A 24,138-nucleotide genomic window follows, 5' to 3' on the forward strand; every position below is an offset into this window, starting at 1 on the left:
TTTTTAAGAGACCACTCTTTTCATGGTCACTGACTGCAATCTTATCTTCTATATCTGAGAGCCTATCTTCACATTCTTTTATTATGTTGCGTATATTTTCAACAGAGTGTTTAATCTCCTGGATATCTGTTTGAATCTGTTTTATGGATTCCATTTCTTTCCTATGTTGGGCGTTTATTTTTTCCATTTCTTTCTTATGCTGGGCCTTCATGGCTTCTATCATGGTCCTGAGCTCATCTATTTTTTTGTCAGTTTCTGCTCTAGAGTTGAATCACGACTTCCATTTTGCTCACCATCTCTATGGTTATCTGGGAAATTATTTCTGTTTTGAATTTTTCTAGAGCCTGATTGATCTGTTTTGTTACTTTCTGTGCTTTGAGTTCAGGGTGTCCTGGTGGTTCACTATCGGCCTTTTCATCCTCATTTGCCCTACTGTTTGCCATTGGTGAACTGGAAGTCTGTCCTCGTGTCTTGTTTAAGTGTTTTCTCATTGTAATTTTTGTTGTCGGACTGTCCTTGGTTTAATCTCTGGATTATCACCCAAATCTTCCTGATATAGTTGCACCCTAGCTTCTGTGTCTCTAATGACCCACGGACATTCTCATCTTCATAACATCAGAGAAAACAGCTCATCAAATCAACGGCAATGCTTTACCCCAACTGATACAATCAGCAACACATTAAGATCAAGCACAACTTGGACACTGACTACCTGTGGTAGTCACTAGTCTATCACCCTTAAATCATTTGAATTAAATTGAAATCAAGAAGCAGTCCAGAACATGTCTGCAGTGAACAAAATTTCAATATAGTGTATTTACCATTTAATGGCTCAGACAGAGCGAGGATGCAAGACCCCTGATCTCAGTTAGCTGATGGCTGAACCCCATGACGCTGACTGACCTCGGGCTGCAAGGCCCAGATTGAGTTCCCCAACCTTCTGAATGGTTGAACTCCGCAACGTTCTATTACAGGTTTCCCACGCCCTTTCTTTAAAGATGTTCATCAAGTTGGGAACTCAGAAAAATACCCTTGATGACCACCTCTGCCTCTGCAGAGTGGGTCCAAAGACTTGCACAGTCAGGAGGTCTGAGAGTGCAGGCGGGCGGGGGGTGGTTATGGGGGTTCAGGGGCGCCCGCGCAGCTGCCTTCCCAGCGCTTGAGCAATGGCTGCTGGGTCAGGAGCAGGCGTGGTTCTCCTTTCCGCGGTGGATCGGGCCGGCCTACCTCCCAGAGCTTGAGCGATGGCTGCTGGGTCGCGAGCAGGCATGGTTCTCCTTCCCGTGGTGGATCGGGGCGGCCTACCTCCCGGCACTTGTATGCTCCTCTAATATAATGTTCCTCTCTATTAAGCACTAAAATCATTTTTCATCACTCGAATCCGAACAGGATACTGTGATGCCTTGGCAGAAATGACAATGCATGACTTCTAGAGACAAGTGATAAAAAAAGGCTGCCAGCTGCCCCTGTTCCCACTCTTTCGGGATGCTTGCTCTGGGCACCCAGACACACTGTGAGGATGTGCAGACTACCAACATGGAGAGGCTCATATGCAGATGAAGTACGTCCATAACCACAAGGCAGCACCAACAGCCAAACACGTAAGTGTGCAACCTTCAGATGATTCACACTCTGAGCTCCTACTTGTTCCAATGAAGTCAAGAGGTCAGCAATGGGAGTGCAGAGTACGTACATTGTACGCATGAGTCCCTGGGTTTCATCAACAGTATATCAAAAGAAAAAATATCAGCACTGGATGCCATTCTAAGTCTAGACCAACAAAGTATACAAACAAAATAAACGACTGTCGAAGGGTAGGATGCAGTCACTCAACAAGAACAAAGACTGAAATTTCATGAGTCTATAAATCAAGCTTTGTCCTCATTTTAGAATTTAGTATAAATAAAGTCTCCTTAAATTTTAAGGTCACCTTAGACAGCTATGGTCCCCAGTGTGAGTTTCACATTCATTTATGCTTCCCTTTTAAGATATGGCAGGTACTTGACTCAGTAAGGGGAAAATGAATTGGCACAAATTTTTTACTAACGTTTACAGGTCTCTCTCATTTCTATTCCTTTCACAGTATAGAAAGAAGAAAGGAAAGATCTTTTTCCAGGTTTTTGTGAAAGTAACGTTTCTGGACCAAAATATTTCACTTCAACCTTTACCCTAATGTCATAATTAAAATGATTTCCTCTACCACCTGGTTGTCACAGAACTTCTGCCCTTCTATGTATTGTATAATTCTACTTATTTTTAACATAAGCTTTATTAAAATACAATGCATGTACTCTACAACCTGCCCCTAAAAGTATAAAATTCAATTAATCTATATACAGCCGTATATTCATTGCCACAATCAATTTACAATATTTCCATCACCCCAAAAACAAACTTTTTCCCCTGGCTTTGTTCCCTCTTTCAAGACTGCTTTTACTGTTCTTGGTCTAGAGTTTCCACATGAAGTTTAGGACCAGTTCAACCATTCTGCAAAGAAGCCAGGTAGGCCTTTTATGAGGACTGTATTGAACCTGTGAATCAGATTAGGGAATATCACCATCTTAACAATGTTAAGTCTTCCAATCTATTAAGACAGGATATCTTTAGGTCTTCCTTAATTTCTTTCAACAATGTTTTGTAGCATTTAGAATAACATACATAGGTTTTTCACTCTTCTCTTATTAAATATATTCCTACTTTCTTTTATTGGCTTGGTTTCTAAGTATATTACTCTCACCCTAAGTATTTTAAATTGGAACCATTAAGTATTAGTCAAAAACCAAACTGTTTAAAGGAAGAACACTAATAAATGTTCAAATGAATTTTTTTTTCTTGGTACCAGGGATCAATCTCAGGTCCTTGCACTTGCGAGGCAGGCGCCAGAACCACTGAGCTAAATACCTGGCCCTCAAATGAATTTAATAAATAACCTGCCATTAAATCACTACAGTTAATTTTAATGTCTAAACATTTATTCAGTATGAAATATTTTAATTGGAAATTCTGATAAAACGAATGAAAACAGCTAGAAAATAAGAGATCCATCCCCAATTAATAAACAAAATTTGCTAATGCGAGATCACATTGCAGGCTATTTATTAGGTCACGTTTGCTAGTGGAGGCGTAATTCTAAGAAAAGGCAGTGCACCTAGTTTATACACTCTCTTCAGCATCTTTCTTTGGTACAGTCAAGAGACATATTTGGGTACTACAAAAGATGAAACAGTAAATAGCACAAATGTAAAGCTAAACTAGTTTAGGAAAAAAAGAAACTCAGTTTGCCAGAGATCTCTACACTGGAGTTTCAGGTATGTGGCAAGAATGTTGCTCTGCGTTTCTTAGCCATTGTTCCTGTGAAAATGCATTACTCTAAAACAAGTGAGAGGGCCAGGGATGTAGCTCAAAAGCACAGCACCTGCCTGGGAAGTGCAAGGCCCTGAATTCAATTTCCAGTACAATCAATCAATCAATCAAAACAATGAGAAAACATACAGATACCAGTAGGATGGCACAGGATTCTGAGTTACTAGGGAATTCTGCCTGTAATAATGTTTTGTTTTGTTAAACTAGGGATTGAATCTAATGCCTTAGCACTGAACCAGATCCCTAAACCTATTTGATGTTTGTAGGCAGGGTCTCACTAAATTGTCCAGGCTGGGCTTGAACTTATGAACCTCCTGCCTCAGACTCTCCTCAGTACTGGGATTGCAGGCATGCACCACCACACCAGGATTCACACTCTTACATGTCTAAACTGGGTATGGTGGTACATGCCTGCAATCCCAGCTACTCAGGAGGCTGCAGCAGGAGAAACACAAGCTTAAGGCCAGCCTGGACAATACAGCAAAACCTGTCCTGAAAATAAATAATGACTTTATTAAAAACTGTAGTGCCAACATTCCACCAGTCAGGTTCTAAAATATCTCATGTTTCCCTTCTTCTGGAAAAGCTATCTTTCTAGGTTCCTACAAGGAGACTCCTCACTCACTCCCAGTAGGCTAGCCTTGGCTTTTTAAATACACATTGAGTATTCCTTACCTAAAATGCTTGGGACCAGAAGTGTTTCAGATTTCAGAGCATCTCAGATTTTGAATTTTCAACTTATGGATTCTAAACCTCTACTTCCCCTATACAAGAAGAACTGATTTAAAATATTGTAGTCTGGCAAATAAAAATAGAATGCTCTCAGTGAAGAAAGTGAAATGATTATGAGCCGGGCATGGTGTCACAAACTTGTAATCCCAGCTATTCAGGAGGCTGAGGCAGGAGGCTGGCTTGAGGCCATGAGTTTGAGGCCAGGCTGGGCAATACAGCAAAACCCATCTCTACATACATACATACAAAAATGATTATGCTATCCCTTTAGAGCTTCTGAAATAGAACTGATTAGTCTTCACAGCATTATAAGAAACAGTGAAATGTCATTTAATATTAATGCCACACAATATCTTTTAAGCTTTTTTTTTTTTTTTTGGGTACCAGGAATCAAACTCAGAACTTTGCACTTGCCAGGCAATGTAGCACCACTAAACTAAATCTTTTTAAAGCTTTTTAAAGAAATAATACAGGGCCGGGGATTTAGCTCAGTGGTTCTGCCACCTGCCTCACAAGCATAAGATCCCAAGTTTGATACCCAGTACCAAAAAAAAAAAAAAAAAAAAAGAAAAAAGAAAAAAGGCGCTAAACAAACCATAAAGACAACTACAACAAAAAGAAACAATAAACTCTCAGGATAGCAAGAATATGACTTCTAGCACTACCACAGCATAATATTAAAACATCCAGTTTCTTTCTTTTTTTTTTTATACCAGGGATTGAACTCAGGACCTTGCATTTGCAAGGCTAAAAAAAAAAAAAAAAAGTAGAAAGAGTACAAAAGGTACTGACTAAACACAAAGGCAGAATTCTAGACTCAGTCGGAGAATTCAGGAATGCTCTATAACTTAACGGGAACAAGATCAAGATTCTGGGTACCCAAGAAGTGTAGGAAGCAGATGGGGCAGGACAAAAAAGGATAACTTTCTCCTCATTCATGGGAGTAGGCAATGAATGTTACATATAATAACCAAATCCCACCAAAAAAGTAAAGTGACAAATACAAAGATTTTATTGTATCTGCTTGAATCAGAAGCTTTAACTCCTATGAGAAATGCCTCGCTAGCAGCAAAGAAAAATCTTTAGAACAGCACTGAAGTACCTATAAAAAGCCACTCTTCCCAAGACTCCACAACACTTTTCTCATTGGAGGTATCAACCTGAAGCTAATTTTCAGCTGATTTTCATCAAACTATCTTTCCACTAAATAAAATGCAATTCTAGTCTATAAAAATGTTGAGGAAATGTGCAACCTCAGCTGGATTTTAGTACACTGCAAATACCTCTTTCAATTTCAGGGTAGGGGAGGAGTTCTTAGGGAACGACAAGTTCTTAGGCAATGACAACCGTGGAAACCAAATCAACTTCAAAGCATTTCAATAAGAAAGGCAATATAATAACACATAATAGTGAGTTAGAAAGAGCCAGTATGGGCGGTGGGTACGACAGGAGAAGGTGGAAAGATAAGCAAAATCTTCTAGCTGCAAACACTGGAATCTCCATTAGCATCATGTGATCGATCATAAGCACCACTTGAGCATTATGTTAACCATGCAGAATGTTCAGGCCCTACTCCAGACCTCCTTCCTGAATCAAAGTTTCCAGGGAAGCCAGGCATGGTGGCCTACTCATATGTGAGGCTGAGGCAGAAGGATTCAATTTGAAGCCAGCCAGGGTTATATAGTGAGTTTGAGACCAATCTGGACTACAGAGTGAGATCCTGTCTCAAACAAAACAATAAAAAACACTTTAGGAAGACATCTGGAATTGTTTTGTCTTAGTTTTCCAAAAGTCTCATCTAAGTCACTAGATTGCTGGGCTTGAACTTGCAATCCTCTATCCTCAGCCTCCCAAAATGCTAAGATTACAGGAATGTGCCACAATGCCTACTTGGAATCTTCTTTTTTGACAAGAGCCCCAAGAAAGTCTTATGATCAAGCTAGATTCAGGAAATCAAGGGCTATCCAGCTCAACTGAAAATTTGGTTCATGCATTTCTTTCAAATTTCACCTTATACTCAACTCCAGTCATTCTGGACTACACATAATCACCAGAAAGTGTCAAGCCCTCTTATCTCTGGACCTTGTAGGTACTTGTGCCCCATCTCTTCTTTTACCTCACACCAGCTGACTCGGCCTGGACATCACTTCTCCCAGATCCCTCTGGACTTCATCATGACTCCTACTGCCCTATCATTCCTGTTTATATTCCCAGGAGACTAAGTTCCATAAAGATAAAGCCTAATTTTGTTGTTATTGATGCTCACCATTATATGCCTAAAACTAGGAAGTAATAAAGCTTAGCACCTAAAGTATCCATGGGGTGAATAAACACATGAAAATAAGCTCTATGCTGCTGGTACAAAAAACTCGGATCTAGCTGGGGATTTAGATCAGTTGTTCTAACACCTGTCTCACAGGCACAAAGGCCTGAGTTCAATCCCCGGTACCAAAAAAAAAACAAAAACTCAGATCTGCTATATGAAATCAAAGAGTTAGACAAAGTACTGTACAGATATAATTTTGGACACCAGCAAAGAAAGGCTGACAGTGGGAGAAGATAAAAGTCATGGGATTCTGTAATCCCAACACTGGGAGACTGAGGCAGGAAGATCCAAGTTCAAGCCTAGCCCAAGCAGTTTACAACTTAGTGAGACCTTGTCTCAAAAGTGTGAGGGCTGGGGATTTAGCTCAGTGGCACCGCGCCTGCCTCATAAGCACAAGATCCTGAATTCGATCCCCAGTAACAAAAAAAAAAAAGTGTGAAGGCCTTGGGTTCAATCCCCAGGACTACAAAAAAGGAAGAATGAATTGAATGAATGAATGGACATATGTATATATGGATATATGTACATATGTATCCACGTTGTGGGGAAGGTAGCTTCTTTTCCCATGCATAAGAGTACATGATTTAGCCCTCTTTGTAGGGCAATGGATTCAGAACTGTGTTCCTAGGAGCCAAAGGATCTGGTGGAGTTGCTCAGTGAATCAAGGGAAGATAGGAGGGTACTGTCAAAGGACTAACTGAGGAAAAGGTGAAGAAAGAGGAGAAATGAGAGCAAAGACTACAGATCTAGTAAATTGCTACAGTTTCAATACAGCCCGTCCGTCCCCTCCAACTTATGTTAGACTTTAATCCCTTTTACGAAGTCATAATAGGTAAAAAGTAACTCTGACCATAATATTTACAGGCGGAACCCCTGGGAGGTGATTAGGGTTAGATGGGGTCACCCGGGTCCAACCCCACAACAGAATGCTGAGCGTTTTACCAAGAGGGACAACAGGACACACACAGGCACTCTCTCTCTCCCACAATGTGATGCCCTGAGCCACTTTGAGATGCTGTCAGCAGGAAGAGTCCAGAACCATGAGCCAAAGTAAATTTCTTTTATATTTACCCAGTCTATGGTATTGTTATTAGCAAGAGAAAATGTACATATAGACATAGATATAATATATAACATTTCTAAATGGCCTGAAAGCTTTTACAAACATTTCTAATATGAAAAAAATTTTTTCAAAAGAATATTAATCCATATAAGTAATATAAATGATATCCTTATTTTTTCCTTGGCAGCAGGAATAAAAATCCTAGGAAGCAGAATGAAGCCACAGGTCACATCATATAGGAGGATGCAAAATAAAACAGAGACTGCTGCACAGAGACTCGCCCAATGGATGAACCAGGAAAAAAGGAAAAGAAAAAAAATCCTATAAATGGAAAGGATGGAGACACATGTCTGATCCATCTAGATTTAGATTTATCTAGATTTAAGAGAAAAAAATGTCAAGAAAAAGACATAAAAAACAAATAGACTGTAGTCACAAAAATTAATTATACAAAATAATGACAAAGTCTGCCAGCCACAGTGGTGCAGGCCTATGGGAGGCTGAGGCAGGAGAAGTGCAATCTCAAGCCCAGCCTGGGCAACCTAGCAACTTAGCAATACTTCTGTCTCAGAATAAAAAGCAGAAAAAGATGCTGAGGATGTAGTCAGTACCAAATCCATTTTGAAGGTCCTGGCTTTCATACCTACTACAAAAAACAGAGGGAAAAAAGACAAGTCAGTATGTGGGTCTAAAAAGCATCTATTTCAGAAAGGAAGTACCCTTAAAACATTCTGATAGTCTTATATTACTTTGATTGAAGTTATAAATATTAATGCACTTTGGGTTTCATTTTAATTGGTGTTAAAAATTCCAGGTAAACACAAAAAGAACAGAAAAAAAAACTCACAACCAAGTCAAGGGAAACAGTGGACGGAAGAAAGCTCAATTCACCTAAAAGACAAAGGAAAAAAGGACCAAAATGAAGCAGCAAATAAGCTGCAAAAAATGAAGTTTATCAGTATTCACAAAAAAAGGCTAGGATAAAAAAGCAAAGATTGTCACACTGACTTTTAAAAAATAATCTAACATGTTGTTTACAGAAGATTAAGGATTCAGAAAATCCTAAAGTAAAACAATGAAAATAGTTATACTATAGCAAGCATGTTAACCAAAAGAAAGCTGGCATAGCTACACCACTATGCAACAAAGGAGATTAAATAAAAAAAAAAAAAAAAAAAAAAAAAAAAAAAAAAGAAAAAGAAGCTATCTACTGATGAGTGTCCTTACTCCAAAGCTACAAAATCCAAAACTTCTTGAGCATCATGTCATTCCTGATTTAAGAAAATAACAATGATTCTTCATACAATGGAAAAGAAGTTCCTTAACCTGATAATAAAAAAAAAACTACAGCAAAAATCATTAACAATATCAGAAGCATTACCTTTAAAGTAAAAAACTAGACAAGGAGGCCTACCATTCTCCCTACTCTTCAGTATAACACCTGAGGTCCCAACTAATACATTAAATTAAGAAAAAGGACTGTAAGGTTTACAAAAGGGAGATCAAAATTGTCAATGAAAATGGTATACTTACCTACCCAAGTAGAATGTATAACCATTAAACCTAACTAAAGAAAACTGAAACACTAATATCAACAAAACACCAACATAAACACTACAGTGATAAGGCTAGCAACAGGTGACTGGGTATCCACAGAAGGTAATTACACTGGAGTTGGGGTGATGTTTGGAATGAGGGACAGGGCCTTCCAATAGTAGACCAGTATGAATCTTTCTGTGAAGAAATGGGACATTCAAGAAGCCACACTCACCCAACATCTCCCAGACTCTGATACCTTCAGTTTGTTATAGAAAGATCATCTGGCCGGGGATTCAGCTCAGTGGCACTGCGCCTGCTTCTCAAGCGCAAGGTCCTGAGTTCGATCCCAGTACCAAAAAAAAAAAAGGTCATCTGTATGATGTTTATCTGTTAGAGAAATAACATTCAAAAAGCAGTAGACCCAACTTTTTGCAGGACTATTCCAAATGTCTTTCTGAGTCACACTCTCTCACATGCCCAAACCTAGGTTTGGCACTCAAGCACTTCTCAATATTTATTTGGCTCCCTATTTTATCTGCTTCACCTTACTAAAATGTAAGCATCATGAGTAAAATCATGGGTTATGTTTTGTTAATGCCCAGAAAATAGTAAATTCAAAATTAATGATAGCAAACCTTTTAGAGCTTTCAGTGATAACAAACAGCCCACTACAGAATGCAGGCCATAGATTTGCTACCATTGCCATGCTAAAAATCAAATGGAGAAACAACCCCTTGAATCCCCGAAGGGTAGTTAGGAACAGCCCACCAGATACAGGTGGAGGCGGTGGAACTAGCAAAGGCACAAAGATTTGAAAACAGCATGACCTATCTACAGAAAGTCAACACAGTATTGTTGAGCAATGGCATACAAGGTGTTGTAGGATCTTAAATTTCTGATTAAAGCTAACTTGAATAGTAAAAGAAAACATTCTGCACACCGGAACAAGGACCCCAGGAGCACTGGAAACTCACGCATTTCTATGAACAGCTGCCTCTTCTCTGCCATGGTCTTCCGCTTGTTCCCACCTTCCTCAATCATCCTAGAGACAAAGAAAAGACTCGATAAATCACTGTATAATTTAACAATTCAATCAAGTTGCTTATTGTTCTGTTGTAAAGTACAGGAAGCCAGGCTGACTGGGTACATTTTAAGACAGTACTGGTAAAAATACAGTGGGAACCTGATACAGATAAAGACAAGGCATTGTCCCTTTATTTGATAGCTTCTAAAAATACAGTTTAGCTTCTTATTAGAATAAGTTTGCAATACATAATAATTAACATTCATCTTGGAAAACTGGTATACATATCGCATCGCATCGTAATCATTTTTACTTCGCTTCCCTGCCCTGCCCTCCCATCTTCCTTCATTCTCAGATCCACTTCCCATCTCTGCAAAGTCTACAGCCAATACTAAATGGTCTTGCACATTTGCTGTACAATATGAGGCTCTTATTTCTAACTTAATTATTTTTGTCTGCAGGGTTCTGGATTAACTGAGACACGATTTATCCTACCACTGTTGTGCATAAACATGTTTCTAAATATAATTTAGGAACTAATATGAGGAAAAGCTACAAGGAAGTACATAACTAGTCCACTTATACAGAAAAGATAGAGGTAAGATCTGCGTGTGTGTGTGAGAGAGAGAGAGAGAGAGAGACAGACAGACAGACAGACAGACAGAGACAGACAGAGACAGACAGAGACAGAGAGAGAGAGAAAGGTCTGAGTAGACCAGACTGGCTTCAAACTTTCGATCCTCCTGTCTTAGCCTACTGAGTGCTGGAATTATAGGTATGCACCATGAAAATAGAAGAAAATTGATCTTCTATTTTCATATCAAACATCCCCAAATCCTAAGAGCTCCTAAATGTACCTTTTCTATCACATGGTTTAGTCATTTAGGTTGAAGACTTAGGCTATGCCAAATATTTTGCTAAAATTGTACATGCACTGAGCTGTGTGGTGGCAAATACCTGTAGTACCAGCTACCCAGAGGCTGAGGGGAGAAGAAAGCTTGAACCCAGGAGCTCAAGACCAGCTTGGACAGCACAGAGACACTGTCTCAAATTGAAAAAACAGATAACCTTTGCATGCATTCAGTTATTATTTAAGCATCATGGAAAAACTACATGCTATTATTATTACTAGTACATCTCCTTTTCATAGATTAGGAAACAGATATCTAGAAAAGAAAACTGTACTAATTTGCAAAAGGGCACACAATTCACAAGTGGGTCAGTGGAATCCCAATACTTTCATTAAACTTCTTACATAACTGCAAGCAGATGCATATTTTCATTCTTTATTTGAAATAGGCTAGAACACAATAGTCTATTATATGGATGCTACTGATGTAAAATTCATGACAATTTCTGCCAAGAAAAAATTTTTGAGACAGGGTCACACTATGTAGTTCAGGCTGGTCTTGAAGTTGAAGTGTTTCTCCTGCCCCAGCCTCTTAAGTGGTGGGATTACAGGTGTATGCCATCATGCTCAGATGAAATTTAAGTGGTACTGGGGATTGAACCCAGGGCCCTGCATATGCTAGGCAAGCACTCTACCACTAAGCTATATTCTTAGCTCCTCAGCTGAAATTTGTCGTACTCTAAGAAGAAAAAAAATCTAGACAATTAACATCAACCAGGTAATTTTTTAAGTAGATTAAACTTTTATAAATTATTCTCGAGTATGATTACTGTAGATTAAACTATTATAAACGATTCTTAAATATGCTGTGATCACAAATTAAATGACAACTACATGAATGTCACATCTATTAAAGCAAGATGCCAAGTTATAAAAAGTTCAGTTAAAATATTCTTCACATTTCACAATTAATATTTTAATCATAAAGACTGGCCCTTTCTTTCAACTTGGCATGCAGCTCAATGGGAGAGCGCCTGCCTAATATACACAGGCCCCTGTGTTCAATCCTCAATACCAGAAAAAGACTGGTCCTTCCCCAGTACTGAAATATTACCAGCTGGCTTCAATACATACAATGTAATTAATACTTTATCCCAAGTCAAAGGAATTCTACACAGATAGTGGTGCGTGCCTGTAAGCTCAGCACTCCGGAGGCTGATACAGGAGTATCAGAGTTCAAGGCCAGTCTGGGGTCCACAGTGAGTGCGAGGCCAGCCTGTACTACACTGCAAAACCCTGTCTCAAAAAAAAAAAAAAAAATTCTAAAATAAGCCAAAGAAAAAGTAATCAAAACCAACAAAAATCCAGTAAAATCTGGTTCTTACAAAAAAAAAAAAAAAAAAGAGAATGGCACCAGTAGCATATAACCATAAAGAAAAAATAGTATTGAAAAGCTTGCTCACTCCTCTCCAGTCTTGGTCTCTCACTAAATAATATAAATTCAAATGAGTACAGATTGAAACAGTATACCATAATGTCTTTTATAACATATCTCATTTATTATATGCTTCTGTACTTTTATTTCTTTTTATCATCTATTCTCAAAAAAGGACAAGAATTCTTGGAGATTGCTACATTCTTCAAGACAGTTTTCTATATTTTATTTTTATTTCCAGATTAATCTTGAAAAACAATATAAATACACTCTAACTCATCTGGATCACCATACTACAAGTACTGCCATGCAATTTCAGGACCCACATCTGTGTCATTACTAGTGGCACTGGTGGCAAGAGATCACCTAAAGCAGGGGCTAGCAAACTATACAAGTTACACTACCTTGGGCATAGCTATCTTGCCATCTTTTTTTTTTTTTCTTTCGTAGAGGAGGGTTGAGACAGGGTCTCACTATGTAGTTAAGACTGACCTGGAACTCACTACATAGCCCAGGCTGGTTTCGAACTCACAGCAATCCTCCTGCCTCAGCCTCCCAAGTGCTGGGATTACAGGCGTGCGCCACCATGCCCAGCTCTTGCCATCTATTTTCACAAATAAAGTGTTATTGGAACACAGCCATGCCAATCCATTTCTGTATTGTCTAAGACTGCTTTTCACACTATAAGGCTGGAGCAGATGCCATAAAAAGCATTTGGCCACAAGTCTAAAATATTTACAATCTAGCCCCTTTAAGAAAGTTTGGGAAGCTGACCCATAGCAATAATTAATATTGAATTACAACAAATGTCGCCTTACTGCACACATCTGGCTACAATAAGGTTAGTATGTCCCCACTGTCAACATGACAACAATCATCCCACATGTATTTGGATTCCAATTTCATTATTAGACATGTAGCACATATCCAAGTGCTTCAAACACTCTTAAGATTCATTCCTCGCTGCTAAAATGACAGTAGAATTAGACAGACACTAATCATTCACGTCACATTTAATCAACAGTTTTTAGCAGGCATGTGAACAAACATCCTCACCAGCTTACATTCTTGTGAGAGAACTAAATGTAATAATTCACTCGGTACTTACTATGACTACTATGCGGGAAGTTTATAAATGTAATGGGGAAGATCACAACCATAAATGATGATGGATGCTATTTGGTTTATTTTCTTTTAGCATTTGACTTTCTAAAACTAATATAAAGTACAAATTACACACTTTAGAAACATAATTATCTAAATGGACAAAATCAGAGCATCTTGAAGTACACAATACAAACCTGAATCAAAAAACACATAAAAATGTATATCAAAGAGATCTGAGATACCAAATGAAATGGTCCTATCACATTGATAAGCCTATAATGAACAAAAACGCATTTAAAAATCTGTCACAGATGGGGGCGTAGGTCAGGTGGAGCGCATGCTTACTATGTGTGAGGCCCTAGGTTCAATCTCTAGCACTGCCCAAAAAATTGCTTATATTATAAACCGGGCTTTAATTTTGTTTCTGTTCTTAAAATTCCCAGGTTTAAAAATACAAATGGAGGGAGACAGAATACAGTACTAAATAAGACATGCAATGATACACAAATCACCAGCTCCAGGAAGAGTATTAGGAAAAAAGTTAACCTTCAGCCCCTGCTCAAGCTCCCTTCCCCTGACTTCTGAAAGGGTCAACACGTTCAGGCTGTGTAAGGATATATACTTTTTTTCTGCAAACATACAGGCCCTAGCCCAGCAGGGTGGCATACACCTTGTACTCTCAGCGCTCTAGGAGACTGAAGCAGGAGGATTAAAAATTCAACCCAGCCTGGGCAACTTACTGACTTAGCGAGACCTTGACTCAAAATAAAAAATGAAGGGGCCAGGGATTTGGCTCAGTGGTTCTGCCACCCGCCTCACAAGCACAAGAACCCGAGTTCAATACCCGGTACCAAAAAAAAAAAGAAAAAAGAAAAAAAAATGAAAAAAGGGCTGGGGATGTACTCAATGCGATGGCCCTGGGTTCAATTAATAAAAAGTAATCATTTCCAATATAAAGAAAAGAACTAGTCATCTGAGATTCCTCAGAACTGTATGCTGTTCTCCACCGATAGTATCTCTGTTCAGAAACTTTTATGTATTTTAGATTTTCCCTTTACTGACTTCAGAAACTTTATTTCACTGTAAAAAAATAATTAAGACAGCCGGGTGTGGTGGTGCATGCCTACAATCCTAGCACTCAGGAGGCTGAGGCAGGAGGATCACTGTGAGTTTAAGATCAGCCTGGGCTACATAGTGAGTTCCAGATCAGTCTCAACTACACAGTGAGACCCTGTCTCAAAAAAAAAAATTAAGATAATTCAACTACAGAATTTGATACTAACACTTCAGATAACACATCTACTATTTTAATTGCTTTAGAAAATTATATGCATATAATAATATTCTCTAAAGTTTGTAAAATTGTCCAGAATTTGGAGCCACCGCATAAGGCTACAATTAGTTCTTTTAAAAACTATTTAAAAACTTTTAAAAATCGGGGCCAGGGGATTTGGCTCAGTGATTCTGCCAACTACCTTGCAACCATAAGGGCCTGAGTTTGATCCCCAGTACCAATAAATAAATAAGTGAAGCCAGGTGCAGTGGCGCACACCTGTAATCCCAGCACTCTGGAGGCTGAGGCAGGAGGATCGCTGTGAGTTTGAGGCCAGCCTTGGCTACATAGTGAATTCCAGGTCAGTCTCAATTACATAGTGAGACCCTGTCTCAAAAAAACCAAAAATAAATGAATGAATGAATGAAATAAAAACAATCATGAAGCTGGTCCAAGCTAGTCCAGGCACGCAGGAGGTGAGGCAGGATGATCATTTGAGTCCAATTTGAAGTCAGCTTGGGCAGTATCTTGAGACCCAATCCCAAAGGGAAAAAAAAATCTGGGTACATACCACCCAGCTTATGATGTGTCAAGTGACAAAAATAAAACAAATTCAATTTATGGTGCAATAACAATTACTTAATCATCACATACACATATAAGCAAAGATTAGAAACAAACCTGAAGTTGAAAATATATTTGTAATATGTGGCTTTTTCCCTTGAGTTTTAATGTATCTGTGTTGTTTGGCAGTTTTTAGAAAACTGAGTATAATATAAATAAAATACTGAATATTTTATATTTGTACTTGAGATAGTTTTTAAATGTTGAAATATGTGTGCTCAGAGGAAATAGGGAAAGAGATACTCTGACAGACTGTTGGTGAATATATATAGAATAGACACAAGCATTTTGGAGGGCAGCTGGCGGTATCTTCCAGGTTTTTTTTTTTCTTCATTGAGTTTATTGGTACATTTTAAGTATATAGTACAGTTGCATTCATTATTGGGATCTTGTACCTTTACATGATAGGTCTTACTTCTCATTTTTTCCCCTTGCCCCTGCCCTCCCTTTACCCACTCCTCCCCTCCCCATTTACAAACATTTTATTTCCACTTTTTCATTTTCTCCTATTTTTTTCTTTCCCTTATTACCTTTCCCCTACCGTTCCCACTTTCCCTACACCTTTAGTCCTTTTCTTCCCATTTCACAATGTCAGTTATCTCATTAGGATCTTCTGTACTATTATAGTTTTTCACACCAGAGAAACTATTTGGTATTTACACATGTATGACTTATTTATTTCACTTAGGAGTATATCCTCAAAATGTATCCATTTTCCAATGAATGAATCTAATTTCTCATTCCTTGTGGCTGAATAGTATTCCATTTTATAGAAAAAACCACATCTTCTTTATCCAATCGCCAACTGATGGGCAAATGGGCTGCTTCCAAGTTTTAGCTATTATAAGTTATACCGCTATAAAATGGGTGTGCATATATCACTCTGGTATAATTCTTTTAATTCTTTTGGAAAGATACCCAGCAGTGGGATGGCTGGGTCAAATGGAACCTCTAGTCCAAGCTCTTTGAGGTATCTCCATATTGATTTCCATAGTGGTTGCACCAGTCTGCACTCCCACCAACAATGGAGAAGGGTTCCTTTCTCCCCACAACCCCGCCAACATTTGTTATTGAGTGATTTCTTAATAGCAACCATTCTTTGTGGAGTAAGGTGGAACCTCAGTGTTGTTTTCATCTGCATCTCTCGAATGACAAGTGATGTGGAACATTTTTTCATATATTTACTTGCTGCTTTAACTTCTTTGTCTGAGAAATGTCTGTTCAATTCAGATGCCCATTTTTGAATTGGGTCCTTAGAGTGTTCCACCCCACAAAATCAGAATATACATTCTTTTTGGCTGCACATGGGTCATTCTCCAAGATAGACCACATACTAGCTCACAGAACAAGTTTGAATAAATGCAAAAGAATCGAAGTTATCCCTGTATATTATCAGATCATAGTGCAATCAAGCTGGAGATCAATAGCATAAGAAACCGTAGGAACTTCACAAACACATGGAAATTGAACAATACTCTCCTGAACAATCAATGGATCACAGAGGAAATTAAAGAAGAAATCAGACAGTTTTTGCAAATAAATAAAAATGCCAATACAACATACAGGAATCTATGGGACACAATGAAAGCAGTTCTGTGAGGGAAATTCATAGCAGTAAATGCCTGTACTAGGAAAACAGAGCGAGCTGAAATAAAGAACCTAATGTTTAATCTTTAGCTCCTAGAAAAAGAAGAGCAAGACAAACTGAAAGCTCGAAGAGAGGAAATTATAAAGATTAGAGCAGAAATCAGGGCAATGGAAACTAAGAAAATGATACAAAAAAATAAATGAAGAGTTGGTTTTTTGAAAGAATAAATAAAATTGATAAACCCTTAGCTAACCTTATCAAAAAAAGGAAAGAAACAGCTCAGATCCATGCAATCAGGAATGAAACAGGCAAAGTCACAACAGATCCAACAGAAATCCAGAGGATCATTAATAACTACTTTGAGAACCTCTACTCATATAAAATGGAAAACACAGAAGAAATGGATAGATTTCCAGATACTTATGAATTACCAAAGTTGAACAAAGAAGAAAAAAACATTTTAAACACCCCAAGTACAATCAGTGAAATTGAAAATGTAATTAAAAATCTACAAACAAAGAAAAGCCCAGGTCCTGATGGATTCACTGCTGAATTTTACAAGACATTTAGAGAAGAACTACTGCCATTACTCTTCAAGCTTTTCAATGAAATTGAAAGGGAAGCAATATTTCCAAATTCATTCCTGGAAGCAAGTATCACTTTGATTCCCAAACCAGGGAAAGATGCAACTAAAAAAATAGAACTATAGGCCAATCTCCTTAATGAATTTAGATGCAAAAATCCTTAATAAGATACTAACAAACAGAATAAAGAGGATCATCAAGAAGATCATACATCCTGACCAAGTTGGATTTATTCCAGTGATGCAAGGATGGTTCAATATACATAAGTCAATAAATGTAATACACTATATTAACAAAGTCAAGGACAAAAACCATATGATCCTCTCAATAGATGCAGAAAAACCATTTGACAAAATTCAACACCCATTCATGATAAAAACCCTGCAAAAAATTGGAATAAATGGTCTATATCTCAACTTAATAAAGGCTATCTATGAAAAACCAACAGCCAACATCATAATAAATGGCCAAAGTTTTTAAATGTATACCACCTTTGATCCAGTAAAATGTGTAAAGGCATAGAAAGAAACAGATAGTAGTGAGAGTTAAACTTAATTTTGTCAACTTGACTGGCTTGAGAGCCACCCAGGAGATGAAAGCAGAGTTCTGGGTGTGTCTGGTTGGACTGTGGCAGTGTGACTTTTGGAACTATTACATGGTCAAGGCCCTTACCCCTCTAGCACTGTTACCCCTGCTCCGCTTCCCAGCCTCATGAACTGAGCAGCTTTGCTCCACCAGGTCCTTGCACCAAAATGCTTCTCCCTTGGAGCCAGCTGATCAGATTCAATCCCCTCGAAGTGTGAGGCAAACTAAGCCTCCCCTGAGTCTTGGGTGTCAGGTAAAATTTTTGTTGTTGTTTTTTAAAGAAGAGAAACAGTAGGAATGGAAAGGGGAAGAAAAAAGGAGGAAAGAAAAGAAGAGGGGCATGAAAAAAGGAAAATTCATTATGAAACTGCTTAAACAAGTTATGGAACATCCATGAAATGAAATAGTGCAGCTCACACATACTAAAATGAATAAATAGCTTATTTAGTCCACCTTCTGAAAAGGCAAGTGAGAAAACAGTACCACAGGCCTAGATTCTCCTTCCCTAGAGTGACCTCTAGCAGATCCCCCAGCTGCTATGAGCTGCAATTTCTCACTCTTTCCTGGAGAATCACCTTCAGCTGACTGTACACTCCCTAACAAGAAATGCCCGCAAAATGACTTGCTCTCATGGGGGCAAAAGGTAGCTGCGGCAAATTACTGACTGAAATAAGGTATAAAAAATTCAAAGTTCCAGATCCTGAGAGGATGGAATGAGTACTTAGCAACTTTAACCACTGAATGCCAGTATAAAACCTGCATAGAATGTATGCTGGAATTATCTGCTTCACTAAAGGGTAAGCATTAAAAAAAAAAAAGAGTAAGCATAAGTGGGTAGATTAAGAAAGACTGTAGAATTTAAAAGACTGTTAAACAGGTGGTAAGTTTACCATTTTCCCCTTTTTTATCTCGGGGCCTGAACTCTACAATGCCAAGACCTTCAAACTGAGCACTGTGGTACATATGGAAAAATCCAGGAGAAACCCTCTAGTTCTGCTTCAAGAGAACTGTATCACAAAATGAGTGGGAGAAACCCCTCAAACTTTTCCCTCTCCTTTGTCTTTATTCTCTTTATTCTTTCTTCTCTTTGTTCTCTTTATTTACAGGGTAAAGGCAGCAGTGTCAAGACAAGTGCCAGTACTAGAAAACTACAGAAGTCAAAAATGTGAAGGAAAAAGGAAATGAAAGGCACACAGATTGGGAGGCAAGAAATTAAACTATCTTCGTTCAAGGATAACACAACTGTCTATGAAGAAAGTCCAAAAGAACCAACTAAAAAAATTTTTTTCTGGAACTAATCAGCAATTCTGGCAAGGTTATAGGATAGAAGGTTAATACAATATACAAAAGTTTTATCACTTTCCTATACACTAGCAATGAACAAGTGGAATTTAAAATTAAAAGATTAAAAAATAATTTAAAAAATTAAAATTAAAACATAATACCACATTTGTACCACCAAAATTAAACACTCAGATATAAACCTAGAAAAATACATGTAAGATTAATATGATTAATATTAATTAATATTAATATTATGATTAATATATGATTAAAATACTGTAAGATTATTATAAGATTAATAATACAAATCTCTGATGAAAAATCAAAATAAAACTAATTAAAAGATATTTCACATTCATAAATAGAAAGATTAAATAGTGTCACTAGGACAGTTCTTTCCTGTTTGATCTACAGATTCAATCCAATCCCAATCAAACTCCAAGCAAGTTATTTTGTAGATACTGAAAAAAACTGATTCTACAGTTTATTTAGAAACAAAAGACTGTGTATGCTTATGAAACATTGTGAATTCTTTATTTTAAATAAAAACAAAGTTGGAAAACTGATACTACCTAATTTCAAGATTTACTATCATGCTACAGTGATCAAGGCAGTGGGGTACTAGTGAAAGAACAGACAAATCAGAAGGAGACAAAGCACCCATGAAAAGACCTACATAAATATTGCCAAAAAGGCAATTCAATGGAAAAAAGACAGTCTTCAACAAATAGTACTGGAAGAAATGGACATCCATACACAAAAAAATGCATATAGATACAAAAAAATGCATCTTACATCCTTCACCAAAATTAATTCTCCATGGATCATAGGCCTCATTTTTTGTTTTGTTTTGTTTTCTGAGAGAGTTTCACAATGAAGTTCAGACTGGCCTTGAACTATGTGGCCCAGGCTACCTCAAACTCACAAGGATCTCCTGCCTCAGCCTCCCAAGTGCTAGGATTAAGGTGTGTGCCACTACACCTAGCTATAGGCCTTATTTTAAAACATAAAACTATACAACTCCTTCATATAACATAGGACAAAAATCTATATGACCTTGGGTATGGTCATGACTTTCTAGATATAACATCACTGACATGATCCACGAAAAAAATTAATAAACTAGGCTTCATCAAAATTTTAAAGTTCTGCTCTGCAAAAGACACCATCAAGAAAATGACACAACGAGCTACAGACTGGGAGAAAATACTTGCAAAACCTCTGCTTGAAAAAGGACTCTTATTCAATATAGAAAAGAAATTCAATAAAAGAAAACAATCTCACCGAAAAAAGGGGGCAAAAGGTCTGAAAAGATAGCTCTCCAAAAGGAGATACATAAACGACAAATAAACACATTAAAAATGCACTGCATCAAGTGTCATTAGGGAACTGAAAAGTAAAACAAGGAGATACCACTACACACCTACATGCCAAGCCGGGCGTGGTGGCGCATGCCTGTAATCCCAGCACTTGGGAGACTGAGGCAGGAGGATTACTGTGAGTTCAAGACAAGCCAGGGTTACATAGTGAGTTCCAGGTCAGTCTCAATTACATCAAGGGAGCCTAATCTCAAAAAAATAAATAAATAAACCAAAAAATAAATAAATAAAATGGCCAAAAAAAGAGAACACTGATGACAGCAAGTGCTGGGGAGATGTGCAACAAGAACTCTACTCACTGCTGGTAGGAATACAAAATAGTTGAGCCTTTTTGGGAGACAGTTTGACAGCCTCTTATATAGCAAAACATACTGTTACCATACAATCCAGAAATCACATTCTTTAGCACTTACCCTAAGGAGGTAAAAACTTACATGCACACAAAGTCTACACACAGATATTTAGAGCAGCTTTATTAATAACTGCCATACCCTGCAAACAATCAATATGCTCATCAATCAGATAAACTGGAGCTTATGCAGACTATGGAATATTATTCAAGGACTGAAATAAAATGAGCTACCAAACCATTAAAAGACACGGAAGAAAAAAATTTAAGAGAAATTTTTTAAAATTTTAATTAAAAATAAAATAAAATAAGTGACTTGGAAGAGAGGACTCTCAGGAAGATGAAGTGGTAAACAGCAACAAATCAAGCTAAGATTAAGAATCCAGACACCAGAAAATAACAACTTGAGGGAGAAAAGTGGATCCCAGGACCCAGAAGGGATATGCAGAGAAAACTGGTCCCCATACAGAAAATTAACAGACCGCACTGCAGAAAAAGGAAAGGGAAAACTGCACTTTTACCCTAGCTCCCAGCTCATGGCATGAGAGAGAAGGATAGAATCTAAAGAGACACAGTGAAGGCAGGTGACTCCAGAGGTCTCCATGGAGAAATGCACCAGCGGAGCACAGAAGTGGATGCTGTGCACTGCAGCAGCTGGTGAGTGATTTGTCCAAGTGACTTCTGTGTCCTCAGGAGAGGGTAGTTTGCCAGACATCATTTTAGGGAGGGCCTAGCTGAATCTGGGGTTCAGAGCAGTCATGACTTAGCTTCATCTCAGGGCTCCCAGTGTTGAAATCCTATAGTGACTGGGTGAGGGACAACCGCAGGGAGTGGAGGTGAAGCCAGCAAGAGACTTCCAGAGTGTGGTAGGCTGAAAAACTCAGGCCCTAACCCTACAACCAGTGGCCAGAATCAGCCTGCACTTTGTGGAGTTGAAAGCACCAGAATCAGAATCCCTCCCTAATCCTACTTCAAGCTTTCTGGGATCATCCATTAGGGATCTGAGCTCTGTCTACCTCCTCTGTCGACCAAGGACAGTACAGATACACCCTGAAACTGTAGACCCAGAAGATAACCACACTAGAAATCACAGTGCAATCTTTTTTATTCTTTCCTTTTTTTTTTTTTTTTTTTTTTTTTTTTTTTTTTTTTGGTATGGGGGATCAAACTCAGGTCCTTGCGCTTGCAAACCAGGTGATGGAACTACTCGGCCAAACCCCTGGCCCTCTTAATTTCTTTTTCTTTCTTTCTTTCTTTTTTTTTTTCTTAATTGTCTTTACTTTTTCATGTGTATGACATTGTTTTTAGTTTCTGTTTTATTTTGTTTTGTTCTTTCATTCATTCTTTCCTGTCTTCTTCACCAGTTTCCCGAAGCTTGGATCCTTCAGCTTTGCTCCTAATCTCTTTCTCTTCTTTTGTATCTCTACTTCTTCCTCTTATCCCTTTTAAATTTTCTCCCCTGGGAGTAAAATTGTCCTATTGACTGAATACTGTATATAATTTTCTGATTTGCTTCTGATTTGTTACATAACTGTAAATCTTGTACCTATGGTTAAAAGCGGCAAATTAAGTTATCACAATTTGTCATCTTCTACACTGTGCTTGATGCTATTGATATTACTGATTGAACTATGTTAACCAAGGTGACACAGTTGTTGTGATGAATTTTTCTTCTTTGTATGTCAAAACTGAGATAGTCTGGGAGATAAACAATAACAGTCCAGTACCACAGAATTGGGTGCTAGGCCAAACAGGCAGCAATCTCTTATCCTTAATAAATTCAAGAGGCATAATCTTGGGACAGACTCGAAATCCAAAACCCAGCTACCATTAGAAGACATCTCTGAAAAGTAGTCATTTATCATAGCAATTTATAAACATCAATGTAAGAAACAAAAGAATTAGAAAATGAGGAAACATGGGAACAAGAAGCAACCCTAGAACTCCAGCTCACTCAAGGAAAATCCAGGAGGCACTGAGGTAAAAGAAATTAAACCCACCCAGCTAAACTTTCTGAAATGGTAGCAGTAGAAGTACCAAAGCAGATGAATGACTCTCTTAAAAAAATATCAGAATTTACACAGACAACTAAAGAGATGATGACCATAATGAAGGATTAGGTTAGTGAATGTAGAGTAGACACAGATAACAAAAATAACAGAAGAGCTTAGACAAGTGATGGAAAACATGAATGCCCAACATAGGAAAGAACAGGATTCCATATAACAGATTCAAATAGATATCCAGGAAATTAAAAATTCTACTGAAAGTATAGGCAGCAGTATCAACCCATGTGAAGACAGACTATCAGATCTAGAACAGAGGCTTGCAATTAGCCATAATCAAATAAAAGAATTCTTTAAAATACCAAGGGACTACAAAAAAATTAATCCAACAGCTGCTAGATGATATAAATAACATAAGATTAATTGGAATCAATGAAAAATCAAAAGACAGCACAAAGAACATAAAAAACCTGTTCACATGGTGCATGCCTGTAATCCCAGCACTCAGGAGGTTGAGGCAGGAGGATTGCTGTGAGTTTGAGACCAGCCTGGGATACATAGTAAGTTCCAGGTCAGTCTCAACTACATAGTGAGACCCTGTCTCAAAAAACCAAACCAGAAAAACAAGAGCAAGAAAAACCCAAAGCTCGAACAAGAGAGGAAATTATAAAGATCCGAGCAGAAATCAATGCAATTGAAATTAAGAAAACGATACAAAAAATAAATGAAACAAAGAGCTGGTTTTTTGAAAGAATAAATAAAATTGACAAACCCTTAGCTAATCTTATCAAAAAAAGGAAAGAAAAGGCTCAGATCCATGCAATTAGGAATGAAAAAGGCGAAGTCACAACAGATCCGAAAGAAATCCAGAGGATCATGAACACCTACTTTGAGAACCTGTACTCTAATAAAATGGAAAACACAGAAGAAATGGACAGATTTCTAGATACTTATGAATTACCAAAGTTGAACGAAGAAGATAAAAACATTTTAAACACCCCAATCACAATCAGTGAAATTGAAAATG

The 24,138-nt window shown here is 37.9% G+C and overlaps 1 protein-coding gene across 8 annotated transcripts in view; it reads right to left on the bottom strand.

Moving 5' to 3' along the window:
* Dtnb (dystrobrevin beta) overlaps positions 1-24,138 on the bottom strand; it is a 340,951-nt gene that overhangs the window by 254,081 nt on the left and 62,732 nt on the right. For 7 of the 8 annotated variants that reach the window (XR_002024739.2, XM_010604850.3, XM_010604848.3 and 4 more), the window contains exon 2: positions 9,998-10,065. Coding sequence is in view for 6 of the 8 variants with exons in the window: in XM_010604850.3 (XP_010603152.2) it covers positions 9,998-10,065 (68 nt within the window). In the remaining 2 variants the exon portion in view is untranslated. The other variant, XM_010604851.2, reaches the window with a different exon arrangement.

Source organism: Fukomys damarensis, unplaced genomic scaffold (assembly GCF_012274545.1).
Source record: "Fukomys damarensis isolate Sample0158 unplaced genomic scaffold, DMR_v1.0_HiC HiC_scaffold_2, whole genome shotgun sequence".
Taxonomy (NCBI): domain Eukaryota; kingdom Metazoa; phylum Chordata; class Mammalia; order Rodentia; family Bathyergidae; genus Fukomys; species Fukomys damarensis.